This window comes from Cinclus cinclus, chromosome 19 (genome assembly GCF_963662255.1).
Source record: "Cinclus cinclus chromosome 19, bCinCin1.1, whole genome shotgun sequence".
Taxonomy (NCBI): Eukaryota; Metazoa; Chordata; class Aves; order Passeriformes; family Cinclidae; genus Cinclus; species Cinclus cinclus.
In genome coordinates, this window is record NC_085064.1 from 10,477,708 (window position 1) to 10,497,896 (window position 20,189).

General features: G+C 48.2%; 1 protein-coding gene across 1 annotated transcript in view; it reads left to right on the forward strand.

Moving 5' to 3' along the window:
• Nucleotides 1–20,189, forward strand: part of ZNF618 (zinc finger protein 618) — a 141,721-nt gene that overhangs the window by 101,912 nt on the left and 19,620 nt on the right. Inside the window, exons 8-14 of the mRNA XM_062505598.1 lie at nt 4,474–4,563; nt 5,925–5,960; nt 6,705–6,782; nt 7,768–7,857; nt 15,019–15,207; nt 17,989–18,072; nt 19,126–19,182. Of these exons, the coding sequence (XP_062361582.1) occupies nt 4,474–4,563; nt 5,925–5,960; nt 6,705–6,782; nt 7,768–7,857; nt 15,019–15,207; nt 17,989–18,072; nt 19,126–19,182 (624 nt within the window). The remainder of the gene's footprint in view (nt 1–4,473; nt 4,564–5,924; nt 5,961–6,704; nt 6,783–7,767; nt 7,858–15,018; nt 15,208–17,988; nt 18,073–19,125; nt 19,183–20,189) is intronic.

Here is a 20,189-nt window from a genome sequence, read left to right on the forward strand (position 1 = left end):
TTTAGAATAGAATTCCTTATGTTGGGTACTTCCTTTGCCATTCCCAAACCTGCTGGTGCAAAGGAGCCACCCTGATAATGGAGCGGAACAAGCAGTGCTGTCCAGACTGCCCTCTTCTAATTTTCCTGCTTTTATCCTGACTGGGACCTGCAGCACTTCTGGATGTTAGGAAGAATTCAGCAGGCTGTTGTGGTCTGTTTAGATTCAGTAGTTTTGCCCTTCCACATGTGGAGGCTGTCCCTGCTAAACAGCTGTTCCTGTAGTGCTCTGCAAGAGTAGGATCCATAGGATTTCAGGGTATCTGCAGAGTGCCAGTTGCTGATAACTCCTCTATCAAGAACCTTTTGTGGCTTCTGCCATTTGAAAGCTCAGTGTGCATTCTGGGCCAGGTGAAAATTGTTCTTCACCTTGGATAAGTCCTTGATTAGCCCCTGCAGCTGCTGCGGGGAGAGCCCAGTGTTTGAGACCTTTCATGGGCTGTGCTGGCAGCACTGCAGGGATGTCAGCTGGATGGGACTGTTTCCAGTCTGGGTTCCTGGGATGCTGTGAAGGGCTCTTGGAGCCCAGTGGGAACCAGTTTGTACCCAGCTTTTGTGGTACTCCTGCACTTAGGAGGGCGGGTTAGGTGATCTGTATTTCTAGCTGTATTTTTAGTAATACAGAGTTCCTGACCTTTCAACGCATTTCTGATTGCTCTTATTCCCTTCCTAGGTTTCTAAACCAAAATCCACTGAGGCCAAGTGTCCTAAGGAAAGAAGTGTTTTGTTCTGGCTGCCACTGCTGGACATGTGTTCTCTGCCCTCTCTTTCCTGCCAAAATGGCATATATGCTTTCTTCTCTGGGGAATATGTGAATCAAACCAACAAAAATTCTCCAAATCTTGAATGCAGGATCTGGGAAGAGAGCTGAGTTCATCCCTGGGGCAGGGGGTTCAGCCAGTCCCAGTGAGTGCTGGACGCACCACAGGAACCAGCTGTCAGCAGCTCCTGGAGATGGGAGAGAAGAGCAGCTCATTCTCTCTCTTTTATTGGGGTCCACTTGCAAGCAGAGGGGTCAAAACTTCCTTCAGGCCCTGTGGAGTTATTTCTTGGGGTGCCTGAAAAACCTGCCCAATTGCCATCTGAGTGTGTCAGTCCTTTATAGCTGAGGAGCTGCCTTGTAACAAGGCTGTGCCTTGCCTTTTCTACTACTAGCAAGATGAGGTGCTCTATTTTGGCCTGTGTATTAAAAATGAATTGTGAGCTAACTAAATAAGTACTAATTAGGTACCCACCAGATCTCTCTCTGGAAACCCTGCTCGTGTTGGAAAAGCTCCTGAGCATGAAGGAGAAAGATACTTGCTGGAGTGTGGGGTTTAACCAGATGTCTTTGGAACATTTTGAAGGTCTGTATTTGCAGCAGGGTAGTTGCTCAGCTGGCAGCAAGGATGTGAATACCAGTAGGGGCCAGCACAGAACCCGTGTGCTGAGGGGATGAGGAGTGTCCTTCCCTGCCCTAATAGTGCCTGCTGCTGTGGTTGTGCTTTGGGTGGATCCTTAAGGTGGAGCCCCTGATGGCAGCGGAGAGTTTGAATCTGGGCAAACTTGCCTAGGTACTGTTAGTTTGGCTGTCTGGATCCACCTCTCTAGAGGTTTAGGGATGGGTTTCAGTGGGCTGGCAGCCACACCTGAGCACCTGGAGTCCTTTGCAGCTCTTCCCATGGCAAGCTGTGTTACAGGTACTGGATATTGTGCCCCAGCTGGATACCTTGGGGTAGGAGTTACAACCCACAGCAGGAAAACTGCCCTGGAACAGGTTCCCTGTGGGCACAGGCTGACAGAGCTTAAGAGGCATTTGGACAGTGCGCTGAGATTGCTAGAGCATCTGATCCTTGTGGGTCCCTTCCTGCCCAGGAGATTCTGTGATTCTAAGCAGTATTGCAGGGCTAGTTCTGCCCAGGGAGTTTCTTGCTAAGAAAGCAGTGTCTGCTTGGGTCAGCAGTGGTGTTTGAGGGCTGTCAGCAGAGATGGGTTTATTGGGTAAGGAGGAGGTGGTCTGGCTCATGGGAGCAGCCTGAACAGGGACTCTTATTCAGAGAGGTAAAGCTTGGCTGCACATGGGTACTTTGTGAATGCTCTCTAAAGCTCCTGTCTCTGAGCCTGGGCCCTCTTTGCTGGGTGTTCTCTCCTGCAGTGCCCAGGAGATTGGTGCCAAGCTAGACCAGCTAGAACAAAATCTTACTTCTCTGTAAACCCTAGAGATCCTTCTGCCTGTAGGAGCAGTCCCCTAACAACAGGAGCAAACCCCTGTTCTCCAGGGCAGTGCTGTTATGCTTGTTCCATGTTTCCCTGCACTGCCCAGGGAAGAAGTGCCCACACCCAGCATGGGCTGTGCTGGGGACAGTAAGATCTCCCCTGTGTGACAGGGGCCACAAGTAGCCATTCCTGGCCCTGTGAAATGTTGTGTTAGTTAATTTTCTTATGTTCTAGCAACTCTTCTTATTTATTGAGCTCTTTTCTTCCAAACTAAGGCCACTAAGTTTTTATTCCCTGAATGTGAAAATGCCTGGTCTTTGGGATGCCTTTGAAGACTTAATCTTCACTTGGTGCTGTAGAGCTCATTGCCCTTCAGAAAGGAAGTTGATTCCTTGGTTTGGGGATACCCATCGAGGTGGGACTAACTGCTGATGCCAAGTTAGGAGTTAGTCTGCTACTTAACTTGCTAATTGACTGTGCTAGTTGTCCAAGGGGGGGGGGGGGGAAGTTGCAGCAGCTACACAGATACTCAGCAGCAGACATTAGTTAGATCCTCTTCCTTGTGGGACAGGGCCCAGGGTAGAGGGAGGCCCTCAGAAGTGGCCTGTGACCACAAATGGAGCCTGCACAAGATCATATAATGGAACAAACACAGTTAAATGTGGCAGTGCTTTTGCCACTGGAATGTTCTCACAGGTGTGTTCTGCTGCTCCTCCTCCTGTCCTTCTAGCCATGCACTGTCTTTGCAGTGAGTCCCTTTCTCCTTGCCTGTCCAGCTTAGACTTCTGAAAAACCCTTAACTCTAGCACTGCTGTGTTCTGATTAAGATACAAATATATTTTAGTCACAGAGGTAAAGTTCTAATGCCTAGCTATTTAACACCATTTAGATTTAGTATTTTTCTGTGCTAGATCATCATAGCTTCTACAGGCACTCTGAATAAATGGTGACAGTGATCCTTTATTTAGTGCTGACGCCTATGTGCTACTGGACTGAGTGCTGAACCCAAGTGAGTGATTACACTATGCCAATATATCCTAGCTTAAAATATTGAGTAATTTTAAAAGTAAAGTGCTGGAGAAGTAAAATACAAGCTTATTTAATGTGCACAGTCTGGTGTGTTTGAACACAGCATGGAACAGGTGAAAACAAGGCTTTAACTTTGCTGATAGTAGGGACACATGGATACAACTACACTGCTATAGGGGAACTTGCTGAATGGCAGGTCCTCTGGAGCCCTGGGAGCTGCTGCCTGTACTCCTTGCTCCTCCTAGAAAGGAAACACACTGGTTTTGAGATCCTTTGTGGTTGTACAAACCAGTGTCTTTCTCTGTGTTTGCTGTGGACTTAATTATATTTGCCACTTTGCTATGGGCTCATAGCACCAAGCCATCGGCCTGGGGTCGTCTGCCAGGTGGGGTGACTGCTCATGGAGGGCAGTCTGTAGCCCAGGGTGTGGCAGGCAGCAGAGGGGGGAAACACCCTGCCAAGCTGACCAGGGAAATCCTGCTCTTGCACTGATATGATAGCTGAGCTAAAGCCACTGCTCCCCATTCTGAACAAACCAGATTCATAAATACTTGGAGCTGTTTTGCATCTGCCCCACACAGCTGTGGTGAAGGGTTGGTTGATGCTGGGATGAAGTGATGGGGTTTAAGGAACAAATGGATATGAAACCAAGCTTCATCAGTCCTCCCTTCACTGAGCACCTTACTGTCCTGCGTGCCTTGGATTGTTGTGCCTCCTGGGTTTGTTGGTTCTGCCAGGATCCTGGGTGCAGTTGGGTGTCAGTAAACAGCAGCAGTGAGAAGCAGGTGTGTGCTCACATCCAGTCCACGTTAGACTTGGCGTATAAAGGCTTTAGTTTCTAACAGCTCATACATTGACTCTGTGTTTAGTTCTGCCCCTTTGTCCCCATCCTGACCAACAGCTGCTTATCCCCAGACTTGCTGAGCCCTGAACTTCTAAAGGACATGCTAGCAGGGCCTGCTGCCCTGCATCCTTGTTACTGTGAGGGCTGTGGGGTCTGCCCAGGAGAGCAGAGCTGTCTGAAGAAAAATTAAACCAGAATACGCTCCATGCCATATAGTGTGAGCAAATGGTTGTCTGTGTGCCTTAGAGACCTGACAGAGCATGTGGGATGTGTCAGTGCATGGGGATGTCTGATTGTGTGGTGTGGTTGCAGAGCTTGCCTTTCTCCTCAGGGTTTCTCAACTGGTTTGTTTTCTTCTTCCTACAGACAATTTTAGGTACACATGTGACATTTGTGGGAAAAAATATAAATACTATAGCTGCTTCCAAGAGCACCGAGACCTACATGCCGTGGATGGTGAGTAACGTTTTGACACTTAGACAGCTGAACTAGGCTGAGAAGTCTTTCAGGAAGCAAAATGTGGCTCTGCAGGAGTGTGTGGCCTGTGGCGTGCAGGACATGGCACTGCACGGTTGCCTGTCGTTGCCATGGGGGCACAGTCCACAGGCACTGCAGGAAGGAGTTTGCTGTGCCTGATTCTCTCTGTGTGCATCAACACAACACCTGTGCTGGGACCTGGGGACCTTGTAGTGTGTCTGCAGTGAGGTTCATGGTTAGGATGGAGATCCTGGGACTGGGTGCCTCAAGGTAAATGGTCAGCCTGATTATTTGCTGGGAAGACGTTGGTTGCTTTTTGGTTTCTGAATTTACAGGTTTGCTCCCAACATACTTCTCTGTGAAGTATTTCAGATTTCAGAGTTGGGAAAAGTTTCTTTCTTGTTAATCACTTTGGTAGTGAACTGATGAAGTTGCCAGTGGCCCTTGAAGGCCAGTTTTTCCTCTGTGACTTTAGATGTGGCCTAGGCTGGTGACACCTGGACAGAAGCAGACACTCACTGCCACAAGCAGTGTTTCTTTATTCTGCACTGGGGTAAATGAATTTCAACATGCTGGCTTGCCCCTTGCTTACTGAACATCTAAAGTTCCTCACCTCAGAGCACAGATACTCCAGACCTTCCCTGGGTGTGCTGCAAGCTTGTCAGTATTGCTCCTCACTGGGCCAAGGAGAGTTCTAGGAAAAGGCTGCTTGGAGAGCAGCAGGTTTTGAATGGCTGGGCTGTCTCAGAAAAGCAAGTGGTTTTTCACAATACATGGTTGTCCAAAAAAATTGTTGTGTTTACCTGGAATGTGTGGACATCTGAATGTGCTCTAAGGATAGCCAGTGTTCTCCTGCAGGGCACCACTGCCAGCTCCCTTCCTCCTGTGCGAAGCCAGAAGAAAATTAGTGGCACTGAGTGTCACTGTGAGGGGAATGTGGCTGCTTCAGTCCAAAATGTCTCAGGGAGCTCTGCCAAGGGCCACAAGAGGGTTTGGAAATGGCTCCATGTGTGTGCAAGGACTGTCCCAGCTGCTCCCTGGGGCTGCAATGTTCGAGCACACACAGGGGTGAGGCAGCTGTGCACCTGAACTTCACCTGGGGCCGTGTCAGGGTCAGAACAAAGGCCTTGAGCATCTGTGTGTATTAGGGCTGGGCATGCCCAACCAGGTCCTGTGAGGATGCTGCTGGGAAGAGGAGGGACTGGGGCACAAAGCCTGGTTTATTCAGTGGGGCTGAAATGTGCTGCAGCAGTATGTGAAATGCAGGAGGAAAAAAAGACCATTTAAGAGGATTTAATTTCTGTTTTGTTTCTTCCCCTCCTTCTTCTATTCTGTGTTAGTTTTTAGTGTGGAAGGGGCCCCAGAAAACCGGGCAGGTAAGCTAAGCTCCTTTGTGTGCTTTATTTCACAAACCTTTTAAAGCATTCAGTAGTTCAGACACAGCAGGTCGAATCTGAACTTGTAAGAGTCAAAGGAGTTTTGTCAGGGATTGCAGAGGGATAGGGAGCATCCTCTCTCCCTCCCCAGTGTCCACAGCCAGTCGGTTGATGCCCAGCCCTAGCAGATATCAGGCTTTTGTTGCAGATACACTCGGTCAGCCTTCAGATAATCAAAGAAGTAGGTGTTTCATATCTTTGGTCATCTTGTAAAATGTTCAAGGCATAAAACAAATCTTATTTAAAATGGGTTGGGTTGTGATTTGTTGCTAGCTGTGCTGTTAGCTGGTAGAAGTCCCAGGTTGGTATTTGTTTGCTGATGTGCCTGCAGACTGCATTGCCATGCCCACTGTCAGCCAGTATAGAAGCATTAGAGTGGAAATTCCCTGGAAGAAAATATGGATCAGACTTTGCAGTGTGTTCATTTAGTTTTTATCTGTATTTTTTAAACATTAATTCCTACAAGGCCTGTTAATGGGCTTGGAGCAGGGGTAATCCTGGGGCGCCTGAGGAGGAGGAGGAGGGACAAGTCAGGCAGAGGGGTCACTAATTTATAATTCCTGTCTTCCGATCCTGTTACAGATGGAAATGTGATTACAGGTGCAGGAGCATTCAGTGCCTATGCAGCTGTAGAAGGCAAAGCTGAGGTGTTGTCAGCTGTCCTCTGGTTCTGTTCTCTTGCAGACCCCTACGACCAGGCCGTCATCACCGCCGACGACGTGAAGGAAGAGGAGCCCGAACCCTTCCAGAAGATTGGGCCGAGTAAGAATCATTATTGTTTCAGATAAAAAGGAAAGCTCAGGGGTTCACACCTGCCTTTGCAGTACCTCTGGAAAAACCAGGAAGCACTGCATTACCCAGAGGGGTTGGGATTTGGGTGCTCACAGATATGTTCAGGCTCAAAGGAGCATCAAACACCAACAGCCCTGGCCCTAAGAGCTGCAGCCTTGTGATGTGTTCTGCTCAAGAGCTCTGCAAGTAGGAGGGGAAGGGAATTCAGGAGAAAAGCAGTCTGGCGAGGATGAGAGGGGGCTTGAAGGTGCACTGAGAGCTGACAGGTGATTCATTCTCACTACCTTTGTGGTGGGTCCTCAAACAGAGCAGAGGAAAACAGAGAACACCAGGTTTTGCCAAAGCATTTCTCTGAATTTTCCATTTTGGAAACAATAGATTATCCATGGATTTTCCTTCATCTTGCAGCTTGCTGCCAGTTCTGTACTCCCAGCACTGGCAAGGAGGAGGTGTCATTGTGTGGTTCACTCCATTATTTCCAGTATCCCCAAAGCAGGAATGAGCACAGTTACTCCAGAAAAGCCCCTTCTCCAGGAAGAGAAGTCCACAATTCCAAATAAAAATTCTCTAATACTTGAACTTGACTGTTCATTTCCTGGTTTGGCTGTTCTGTTGTCCACACATCCCAGACTCTGTAAAACCAGAGGACAAAACTGTGTCATCTGTAATGCAGACTTTAGAACTGGATTCTCTCCCTTGTTTTGCACACTTGCTGTAATTTTGGGGTAATCTTCTGCAGCTTGTTCAGTTCTACTGGACTTTTTATATGTGGTCCATCCCTCTGTATTGAATGTTTCCTTTCTTGGGAAAAGGACATGTGGATTACAGAGCAGGCGAGTTCTGCATGCATGAGGAATGTTTGTGTCACCTGACCCAGTTTCTCTGAAAAAAGAAACTGGGGGTTGTGTGAGAGAGCTGCCCTCCTTCCTGACCTTTGTCCCTGTTCGTTTCGCAGAGACTGGCAATTACACCTGTGAGTTCTGTGGCAAGCAGTACAAGTACTACACTCCTTACCAAGAGCACGTGGCTCTGCATGCCCCCATCAGTGAGTATCTGCTGCAGGGCTGGCACCTCCAGGGCTTGTGGGGAGCACCAGGCTGCCAGGAGAGACTTCACTCTTGGGGATCCTTCCACTGGAGCTGTGGGATTGCAGCAGGCAGGATATGGATCGTGTGCTGACCAGGGCAGTGTAAAGCTGAGCTGGGATCTCCTCTCACAGGGACTCTGTTAGGTCTGGAAAGTCTCTGAGCTCCTACCCCAGTCCATGGAATTCTACACATGTTCCTTGTAGGGTTGATGGTTTAGGCTCTCATTTAACTGAAGTGATTCTTATACTTCCCTACAACATTTTTATACTCCCCTAAATAATAACTGAATGTTAAGTAAGAAGCATCTTTCTTATGAGCTTCTCAGGAATTATTTCAAGCAGTGAGTCAAAACTGGTTTCAAATAATTTAAGTTACCTCAGCAGCTTGCTACTAAATCATACTCAATAAATTATTTATTTCAGGGAACTCAGGACAAGGCAATTGTCAGCAAAGTGCACAGTGCTGTGGTCTGCACTCCCCACACAAAGGGAAGGCTTTAACAAGCTGTTCAGTGTAATTCAGTGCAAAATTTGACTAAACATGTTGAGAGAAATTTTTGCTGCCGGCTGGATTTGAATACTTTAAAAGTCTGCAGAGAAGTTCTTTACAGCTGAACTTCCTGTTCCCTTCCCCGTGCTGCCCTGAGCTTTGCTGAGTGCCCTGGGTGTCCTGTCCTGCTCCAGGGTTTGGGGTGATGGAGAGGAGGGATGAGCCCAGCTCACGGGCCTGCAGCTGCAGCCGGCAGGGGGCGCTTCCACCCCAAAATCACCTGGAATCGGGTTTATAGGAATTGTAATGAGGCACCCTGGCTTATGGGAATATGGCTCACCAGACTGTCGCTTTTAAGGTTTGGTGGCTCTTTAGGTGCCATGCAGGTTCTCTGAAGCTTGGATATGGACCATGGTAGAAGGTGCAGGGCATAAAATAGATGTCCAACATTATCATCACAAAGTTAATCTTGTTATCTGCCATCTGCTGAAGGACATAACCCAGTTCTTATGATTACACACATTACAGTTATTCCTGTGTTTCCCTGCCCCTGGAAGCTCCACCTCTTCACTGAGATGTTTTCAGCCCTGTGCAAAGCCACTGGTGACCAGAAGTGGGTGCATTTCCTGCCATAGAGGGGCTGTTGGACAGCAGGGCTCTGGGGTCTCTGCTCTCCCTGCAGAGAGCTCAGGAGTAGTGTGCTGTGAGCACCTCCAGCTAATTCTTACCTTCCCAGTGCTTCCCATTTCAAGGGGATTTATTCCCACTGATGTCTTTCTGCCTTCCCAACCAGTTGTAATAATAACTGAGCTGCTGGTTCCAGTCCAGGCTGTCCAGCAGAAAAGAAATCCCAGCTGTGTTTCTCTTGGAGGAGTGTGCCCTGCAGTGGGCCCTACATTTCTAGTCCCTCTCCTGGCAGGGCCAGCTTAGGCTTCTGCCTGACACTGTGTGGCTCCTGGGAGCCAGTTCTGGAGGAGGAGGCATGTTCTGAGTGCTGGCCTTGAAGCCATTCTTGCACTGTGGTTTCTACAGCTGCCCCTGCTGCAGGCATGATTCAGCAGGCCCTGAGCTGTGCAGATGGGTTTCCAGTCCTTTCAAGTATCTTTAACTATGAGGACACTCAAGATCAGAACAAGATAGTATTTTCATAAGGTTCCCTCCTCATAAACTTTTCTTTATCCTTTTTTTTTTGACCTCATTTTTCCTCTTGTAGTTCCCATGACCACTAAGAGTTATGATTTACAATGACAAGCCACTAACCCTGATGAGGATACAAGAGAGGCCATGATGAGCTCCCAAGGCAGGCTGGCCAGTACATCCTCACATCTTTCTACTGCTCAGACTCTGTTCTTCCCAAAATCCAAGGTCCTGTGAGGCAGCTGTTAACACCGGACTTTTGAAAAGCACAGCTGGCTTTTCTTGGGTCCTTGCAGTCAGAAGAAGTGAAGCTGAGACTGTGTGTTTACACTGGTCTCATTCTTCTGGCAAATGCTGAAAATTCAGTCCTAATAGGAATGGGTGAGAAAAGCTCATCAGCATCACCAGTTCAGCTTTCTGTGTCTCTGCTTGAGTGCAAGCTTCCCTTCCAGAGCCTGTGTTTCTGGTTTTCTGTCATAATGAATGAAAAGTCAATGGAAATGGGTAAAACAAGGAATGATATCCTACAGCTTCAATAGCATCTTGCAGGATAATTTCTGATCAGTGCTGCTGGATAGCTACTGTCTGGAGAGTTCTGCTGTGGGCTTCCCTGGAATTGTTAATGCCAAATGTCTCTTTCCAAAGATCCCTTTTCTGAGTGAGGAGTAGGGGCTCTTCCATAGTTTAGAACTGGGCTATGACTCTTTGAAAATAATAGTCTTATGCTGTTTCTGTCAACATATTCACTCTTTCAAAGAAGGCTGTCAGAGGCTGTTTCCAAAAAATAAAAGTGGATTGTAGGTACATTCATTTACCCAGTTTTAGAAACATTTCTGAATGGAGATCCATGGGGGAGGGTTGAGAGATGTTTCTGTCCTCCTTCAGGCTCTGGCTGCTCTGTAAGTTGGAGCTGACTGAACCACGCTAGCTAGGGCTGGACTGCTGGGATTGCTCAGAAGGCTGGAGAGAAATTGCTCAGGGTATGAAGTGACAGAACAGGGTAATGGCTTCATACTGTTAGAGGATGGGGTTTGATGGGATTTTGGGAAGAAATTCCAAGTATCCAGTTAGGAATTGGGTGGGCAGGCCCTGGCACAGAGTGGTCAAAGAAGCTGTGGCTGCCCCTGGATCCCTGGCAGTGTCCCAGGGCAGGTTGTGGACATTGGGGCTTGGAGCAGCCTGGGACAGTGGAAGGTGTTCCTGCCCATGGCAGGGGAGTTGACAAGATGATCTTGGCAATCCAAAGCAATCTGGGATTCTGTGACTCTGTGATGAGTTTATAGCACAGAGAAAACCTAGGGCACCTGGGATGTGAACTGGCTATAAATACACCAGGAGTGGGATTGAGCTTGGTGAGTCAGGCTCGGGAGTGCATTCACCTCTGCCTGGTACCTGCAGCTACAGCCTCAGACTCCTGAGTCATGGAAGGATGGGGAGAGAGCAGTAAAACCAGCACAGCTCTCCATAGCTCTGCTTCCAGGATGGAAATCTAAAGTAATGTCAGGGCTCTGAGAGTACTCAGAGCTCTGAAAGGCCCTGAACAGCTGTGCCCACAGCTACACTCGTGCTTCAGCCCAACTCTGAGCCACACACCCTGTCTGAGCTTCTCTGTAGGATGTTGCTCTCAGCTCCACTGTGGACGTGCCCGTACCTGGCTGTGGGTCCCATGGGTTTGTACCCCAGCCTACAACTGCATTCCCACCTTGATGTCAGCCCTGTGTGGGCACCCTGGAGCTCACTGAGGATCACTGGTCCTGGTTAACCTCACCAGAGCTGATCCTGCTGCTGATCTGTGGATTGACTTGCCAACCTGCCCACACACCGGTCTCATTGCCATGAACTTCCTGATGACCTGTCACCTCTGGGCCTTGCTCACTTCTCTCAGGGTCTGTAGGATGGGCCCTGCCATCCCTGGGATCATTCTTGGCTCTCCAGGGGACAGACAGACCTACACCAACCCTGACACCTGAGATGCTCAAGGAAGTTCATCAAAGCTTACTGCTCAATTCCTTTCCATACTGGACGCACACTGGATACAGTTTGTTCCTACGAAGTACTTAAATGCAGTGTTTCATTAAGGCAGCTGCCATTTTGGTAGTAAAGCTGGTTTCCACACAGACCCTAACCAGGAAGAAACCAGCTTCAGATTCCAGTTGGATGGTGTATCTTTGCTTCTTCCAGTTCAATGAGGGAAATCTGTGAGTTCAGGTGCTTTTCCCAGTCTGATCCCACAGTGTTTTAGCAACAGGCTCCCCTGCTTGTGTGTATAAAGACACATATTAAAAGTTTTATAGATATGAGCAGAGGGGTTTTCCTGTGGAAAGACCTGTTTGCCACAGCCAAGGTACCTGCTCAGAGTATGGAATTTCAGGCCATTGTTAAGGAATCCTTTTCCAACACATTCAGTGAAGACAGTTGTTTTTTTCCCCCATAGGTGATGGTATAATTCCATCTGAACCATCAAAATGGTTCTCTACCCATCTCAACATCTTTCTAAATAAATACTATGCAAAAATTGTTAACCAGAATTTTTACCTCAAGTAAGTGGTGTTGCTGAGACAATCTAGTTCCTGTTGTGGTGGTGCATCATGGTAGTGTGTAGATTTATGTGCCAGATTTTCTCCTTGCTGCCACAGCTTGCCAGACATATGACTTTAAGGTCTTCTCAAAACCAGGAAAGCCAGGAGGGATCAGTGTGATCTCTGGACTGCCTGGAGAAACACATTCTGTAGGATTGCCTTGACTGAATTGCACAAAGATATGCTTTAGAGAGACATCTAATCTTGCTTTTGAGTGACAGAAAATGCAGCAATATGATAAGGTAATTATTTTGATGAATTATTGCCTCCACTAAATTAAGACTAAAATTAGCCAGCTGTAGCTTTGAGCATTGAGTATTATTTTTAACCTTGTCTGCTCGGTGAAGGAGGACTAAGTTACCAAGTTTCTGTCCTTTCTAGACCTGGCCTAGCCTGCTCTCCAGGCCCTGGTTAAATCACAGGAGTGACTTGTGTTTCGATTGTAAGCTCTACTGCTCTTGGCCCTTGGTTATCCTCGTGTCTCCTCCTCTGAGTGTTCTTCAGTCTGTTTTCCACCCTCGAGCAGGGCAGGCACCAGCAATGGGTCAGGAGGGGTCTGAGAACTGGCCCTGCCTTCCTGATCCCCTTGGAAATTCCTGATTGCTCCCCAAGGAGCACCTCAGCCTTTTCAGCCACAGCGTCATCCTAGGAGCTCCTCTGCATCCACTGACCAAGCACAGCAGTGACCAAGCTTTTCCTGCTGCCAGGCTGGAGCCCCCGCTGTTCTCAGCATCTCCTGCATCAAGTGTGTCCTTCAGCACACCCTGGGCCATCCTGCAGGGCTGCAGCACAAAGCCCTGAGCTGGCTGACTGCAGACCATGAAGTGAGAATCACCCTCCACAACACCGCAGCTTCCACTGGAATGGGTCTCCGCTGCCTTCTGAGAGGGTTTGAAAAGCTCCACAAGTTATGCAGCAGTTATGAGGTTGGCTGCCCACAGTGCTGTCTCCAGTCCTGATGCAGATTTTGAGGCAGGAGGTTTTTGTGGCCATTCAGCAACTCAGGATTTTCACTTCTGGAAACATTTTGACCTTTCCATCAGCCTGAGAGCATGAGTTCCACAGTGAAGGTGACTTTTCCAGAGCAGAGCAGAGCAGAGCAGAAGAGCTGTGTGATGCTCTCCACCTCTGTTGCTCAGCCTTCAGAGGGAATTTGGCATCTGATGAACTACAGACTGAACATTTTTGTCCCAGTGAACTGTTAGCTTCCTCCACTCTGCTAGAACTGATATTCCTTTGTCTTGCATTGCTGCACAAAACTCTCTCTCTCTGCCTAGTGTCAGACAGAACAGCCTTCTCTGTGGGGTCTCAGTTTGAAGACGTACTGTTTGTTTCATTTGGAAGGAAGAAGAAGAAATTTTGGAGGTCTTCACAGCATTGAGACTTCTGTCTTCAGGTCCCAGAGCAGTATCTGGGCTGCAGGGGATTTGCAGTGATGCTCTGTGTCTGGCACCGAAGAGTTGCTGATGGCTGTTTCTCATGGCGTTGATGAGGAATAAAGCCCATGGGAAATGGTCCTCATGGGAAACAGATGATCCTCAAGCTGGAAATTTTCATATCTGACTATATTTTTGCTGGCAGTTTAGCAGCAGCTGGAAGAGGATTATCCGTGGGGATTGAAAGGAAGTATAGAGAGCAAAACAAGTGTCCTGCCTATTTCTCTGGCTGGAGACCAACCAGAGAAGTATCCTGCCTAAACTGTGAGAAGGAAAGCCAGTGCATAATCTGCAGAACTACACTGACATGAGGAAATGTCATCTTGGGGCTGTGTCAGAGCAAGTGAATCAAAACCCCTGGAATTGCAACCCTTTGTGAATGTACACACTCCCAGTCCCCAGTGCTGCTGCTGAAGGTGAGAGCCAGTCACAGTCAAGGTCTGTAAAGTCTCCTGGGATTTTGGAAATGAGTGTCCTGTCCCAGCCTTGGGGGGCTTCTCTCCTTCCCTGTTTCAGAGTCAGGCTGTGGTGCTGCTGTTGCTCGGCATGGATGAGGATTTCTCACTCACACTGTGTAGAACATACAGATGCTGCTGTTGTCTCTCCACCTTTAGGCATCCCACAGCATCACTGTAGAAATCACTGGTAGCGTGCTGGGACTGTGGGTTAGTTGAACCTTCTTTGTTAGTGATTTTTCAGGACAGGTGGTTGGAGTTGGACTGGGGCTTCAGGACCCATATGCAAATTTCCATAGAAGAGGCCCCTTAGGAATGAAGGGGTTCCTTGACAGTTTCTTCACTTTTGTAATGGTTTATTTAATCCATGTGGCCCAGATGAAGGGCTGTCCTCTGAAGGTGTTTTAGATGACTTTTGGCATTGAAAATTCCTGGTGATCCTCACTGTGTACTGCAGAGACCAAAATACAGATGCATTCATAGAGCTTGTCCCATATGTTTAGAATTTCTTCGCATGTCACCAGTCTGGAGATAGGACCAAAAGCCTTTACTCACCCTGCCTCTTAATTCCACTCCATTGCATTCCCAGCACTGCCCTTTCCTTTGTATTTGTTCAAAGAGACAAGGAATGTAGCTGGAGATCACTAGGATTTATTCAAGGCTCAAGAAACAAAGATGCAAACTTCTCCCTACTCAGAGCTCTGAGTAGTTTAGAAACCTGCTCCCAAAATTCAGTCCATAGAAATGGATGCCAGAGCTGTAGGTGCCCCAGCCAGGCCCTGGCAATCACACAGTGCTCCTGGATGGGTGGGGTGATTCCTGCTGGAGGAGGAGTGGGTTGGTCATGTGGCAGGTAGAGGTGTGGAAGGGAGCTCACAAGGGAGCTAACTTCACCAATGTCCCCTTGGGTGAGGGGGGCGCCCAGCTTTGTCCCAGGGGCTCAGTGGCTCAGCAGCTTCAGCAGGCCCCGCTCTGGGAGCTCCCTGGCTGTGCAGGCACTAGTTCTGAGTGTTCATATCCAGAGTTCTCTCGATCTCCACTCTTCGTGGCAGTGAAGACACAGACAAGCCAGTCCAGCAAAAAATCTCCGGCGTCCATAAACCGCTGTTCCAGCCTCCTGCACCGTGGCCCCTCCGGGGTCCCGCCCGCATCCCAATCCCAGATGTTCCGCGCTCCAAATTCCGGATCCCCAGGAAGCAAGGCCATCACAGGTACCAATTGCCTTTCATCTTTCTTAACTGCTTGGTGTCCAGTCCTGCCCTGGATAGGCTTTTGACCCTTCCCGGCCTCAGTCTGCTCCATCTATGACTGTGCCATAAAAGCTGCTCCCAGAAGCAGTTGAGGGGATTAGATCCTTTATAATCTCTTCCCAGTAACAAGTTGTTTTTGTTAAACATCATGGAAACCGCAAGGTAGAAAAGACCCTGTTTCAAATCCCAGTGTCACAAACTGAGAAAAGCTTCCTGACAAGGATTGGTGTAATGGCTTGTCAGGAATGGGGCTTTTTGCTTGGTTTTTAGCACTGTTTGGCATTCAGTGTTTGTTTCCCCCAAGGTGATGTTTTCAGGGCTAGTCCTGTGCCTTTAGAAGTGAAATGGAGTACAACTGTTTTCACAATGCTCCATTCCCCACAGGAACATCTGAGAGATAAACAGAAAAATCAGTGTTACAGAATCATTACTGAGGAGTTAGAAAACACAAGTTCGGATTGATCCTCCCATTGTCTCAGTTTCCTTCTTCCAAACAAGGTCAAGCCTAAAAATTAAAAAAGAAAGCAAAGACTACTGAAAAATAACAGTTAATAAATAGGGTGTGAAACATAGTGTGCCATGTGAAGTCCACTGGGAAGCACTCCCTTAAGTCTGTGGGATTGATGGATAGAGATTCCGTCTGGATGCAGAAGAAGGGCTGATCAATCGGTGTTTAAATACCCCTAGAATGTCTGGCATAGACAGATGCTGAGTATGAGAGGTGGCTGTGGTGGGAGAGACCATGGATACTGAACAGGGATGGATTTTGTTGGATAATACATATCCACAGCTGCCAAGGGCTTGGTCCATATGGATAATTTTACTTCACATTCAAAAGGTTCCTATACGAGGAGAGAGAACAGAGTGAGGTGCCCTCTCAGTGTGGGAAGGGCACAGTAAGACCAAGCAGTGGTCATTAAACCAGATTTTTCTTACTGCCAGACTTGGGGGAATTTTTTTGAGGGGAAGCTAAGGGATGAAGGCAAAACCACCATGCAAAATTTTTACAAAGGTCTTTGGAGACCTCCAACTCACTTCCACTTTTGACATAAGCCAGGATTTGAACCTGGGTGTCTTGGGATGGGTGGGTCGAGCCAAACCTTTTTGTCACCATCTGATTTCCCTATTATTTAAGGCCCCTTGTTTCTGTTATTTATCTGTCAAGTGGCATAGATAGATAGATAGATAGATAGATAGATAGATAGATAGACAGATCGATAGATAGATAGATAGATAGATAGATAGATAGATAGATAGATAGATAGATAATGTCTCCAGTTCAGCCCTGTTTGATGTGTTTCTGTTTCAGTTGATTTGTTTACCAAGTTTGCTTGTTCTCCTGAATTTTAGGAGTCAGGAGCGTAGTTGATTGAGAGTTTGAGAAGCCTGCTCAGTACTTGGAAGGGTCCACTGAGGACTGGCTAGGCCAAAATCCACGGGCTGGGCTCCACCTGCAGGTCAGGTTTCTGGTAGCCCCAAAGCCCATGTGTGTGAGCCACACTGCAGCCTTGGGAGCCTGCAGGGACCATGGGCCTCTACCAAGTTCTGACAGCAGTTGTGATCACTCCTGTGGTCTGCAGGAATAAAACCATGATCTGGCACCAGTTTTCAGGAGTCTCTATCACTCCTGAATGAAAGACTTGTGTCCCCAGTCCTGACCAGTGTGCAGGCAGAGCCCAGCAGAGCCAGCCAGGCCGTGTCAACGTGAACCCCTCGGGTGGCTGTGGGCTCCAGAATGAGAGTGCAGGGCAAGGGCCTGTCCAGCATGGGCCACATACGTTGCTTTGGCCAATTCATTTTTTTTTTTCTTTTTTTTTTCTCTAGTTTATCCTGTGAGCCGCTACAGTAAGTCCATTTGCCTGGATATTGCATACCTGGCGAAGTGAGACAGAACCTCATTGCACTGTTGAGCTGGTGCTGAGGGACAGCAGGTTGAGCAGGGTGGGAGCTCTGAGCTGTGCTGTGCAGAGATGCTGCAGGACTCTGTGGCCACTGCCAGGGGCAGGAAGCACCGAGTCCATGGAAGAGCCCTCCCAGCACAGACCCTGGGAAGTGCCCTGTGCTGTGCTGGAGTGTGCAGAGCAGTGCCCTGCCAGCAGCAGCACCCAAAAATCCCTATCAGCATTCAGCAGTACCCAAGTGCCTGGCCCAGGGGGGCTCTGGGAACAAGGACACTGTTGGGAAGCACAGAGCCAGACAATCTTCCATAGCTTTTCCGACATGGTGGGCAGGCCCTGAGACAACCCTTCAGGCCTCTGCTTCACCATTTCCAGGAGGGTGTTTAGGAAGGGAATGCAGGTGACTGGGAAGCACAAGGAAAGCTGGCCCAGTGCTTCTGTAGGTAACACTAGCGTAGTGCTGAGGCCCCAAGTTCAGTCTCAGACTGGTCACCTGTGCTCACAGGCTTTAAGGGCTGCTTGTTGCCTTAAGGAAGAGTAAGATAAGGGTTGGGTTTTTTTGCAGGGGAGGAAGCCATGACTTTTCTGGTTCAGTCAGGACTGGTGTTCATGGGCTCCCTAAGAGCCAATCCAGGCCACTTCAGCCAGAAGGCATTCAAGAAAAATACCCACCTGTTATCCCTTCACTGAATCTGGCCCATTTGCCTCCAAAATGAGGTATTTGACCTTTCTGCTGTATTCAGGGTCTGTGATTATGTGGCACAGGAGCATGTCTTGCCTCCTGTCTGCCTGGTTCTGCATCCAGTGTTGACCAGTCACCATTCCTGCTTTGTTCTCCACCCAGCAGAAAGTGCTTTCAGCAGAAGAGTGGAAGGCAAAGTGCAAAACAACTTTGAAGAAACAAACAGCAATTCCCAGAACTCCAGTGGTAAGTGTGGTCACCCCTTCCTGATGCTTCCATGTTCCTCTCCAAGCAGGATCCAGCTATGCTCAGTGAGTGATGTATTAGGGGTACCTTGTTTAAGCTCACAGGCAGCCAGCCCTCCTGGGGTAGTGCCTTATTCCACCTCCTCCCCAGGTTCCTGGCACTCCAGCCCTGTCAAACAGGTGATGTGGGAATCCTGCTGCCAAGGACCAGGTACCTGAGCATAGATTTTTCAGAGGGGAGCCAAGATATGGAGAAAGGATGGATGGAGATCAAGCAGTACTTGTGCTGTGTCTGTATATCAATGCAGTCCTGGTGGAGCAAAGACATTTGCAAGCAAGAGAAATGTGAGGACTGTGAATAGAACAGCAGTTTGCAGATTACAGTGATGCTGAGTATGACAGTTTATTTAAATGTCACTGTAACCAATGTCCAGCTGTTTATGCAGTCACTGCATGGAGGTCACAGTGAATCAGATGTGTGTATGTGAGACCAAAATACATGTGCTAGAAAGAATAAAAATCCCCTCCACTTGTGCAGTTTCCTTGCAGTGTTCAGTCCAGTGGCCTAGAAAATTTTGTTCAGGTCCAGCACCTATAGAGTTTTCTGTGCATGGTTTTTATCCTGCCTGTGTATTGCCCAGCCTTCCGGTGGGCCATTGCCATTCTTCATGCTCCCTAATTTGAGCAAAAGTGACAGACCAGATGAAATGTAGCAGAGATAAATAACATGCCAGCAGAAGAGCCTGGCCTCCCTCCATTCTCCATCCAAGGAAAGCAGAATATGTGGTGTTGGCAATGCCTCGGGCTGGAATGGATAGGTAAGGGGTGGGATATCACCCTGGAGCAGGTTACACTGTTGGGGGTTGTATCTGCCTCAAAAGCAAGTAAGGGGCTTTCTGGAGCCATGTTGAAAAGCAGAGTTGTGATGTTGGAAAACCCATGTGTGGTAGCAGAGTGGGTGATGGGGAGTGGGGAAAAAAGTTGTTGCTAAAATACTGTGTGTTGTGTTTTGGGGAACAATCCTGTACTAATCCATCATTCACCACAATTGCAGCTGGTCATTCGGGGACAGAAAAATCTAAAGAAAAGAGGTGTAAGCAGAACCCATCAGGTGAGCTTCTCTATGTTTCAGGCCCTTAGTCCTGTTCCTGTTGGACATTCAGGAGTCCTTGGGGCTGCCCAGGCTGTGGTCAGTGAGCCCAGCCTGGCTGTCAGACATGGCTCAAGGCAGTGTAGTCACTGACTACCAGAGTTCCCAGCCTGGCTGCAGCCCTGGACGTCACCCTGGCCTCTCTGCAGTCCGTGTCTTGTCTTCTGGTGGGTACTGGCAGTGTTTTCAAGGGTTTCAAAGCCTTTAAGTGCACATCTGTAAATGCCAATACACCACCTGGGGCCCTGACTCCTCTGGAGCCCTTGGAAAGCAGCAGCCTGAGTTTGTACCTATTTTATTCCTGTCAAACCCTGTACAGCCAACAAAGGAAGGGCAGAAATATCTTCCTTCCTATCAGACAGCTCATTCCTGAAGCCAAGAAATCTGCATTGTAAACCTGCTGGCTGCTCTTGTCAAGTTTTGCAGGAGGGGAGAAGAACCTGTAGCATGAACCTGTCCAGGAAGAACTGACAAGAAACACCAAGAGTGGCTGTACTGAACAGTCCAAGAATTCAGTTCTTTCTGCACTATTAAATACTGACCCACTCTTGCTGTGACACATCTCCCAGACTCTCCCTGCCATCTCCTTGTACCAGCCCACATCACACTCATCTTCAATCTGTTTCTTTCTGGACTGCAACATTTAAAGCACATGAGGGAAAGTTCACCTCAAAAACAAACAAACAAAAAAAAAACCAAACGAAAAAACAAAAAAAAATTCTTAGTTGAGTAGCAAGTTTCATATGATTTGCTCATCTTGTCTCCCTGAAAGGAGTGTTTCTGTCTGTACCACATGTAGTGTCAGTTTGTTTTAGTGGCTCAGTTGAGGCCTGGCAGGCTGCAGAGGAGTTACAAGGTACTCACCTAAAGCTTTGATTGAGCCAGGAAACCTGAGGAACTCAAGTGAGCTGCCCAGGACTGGTTTGAGGGGAGTTTGGCTGTGGCTGGGAGCAGTTCCTTCCTGCATT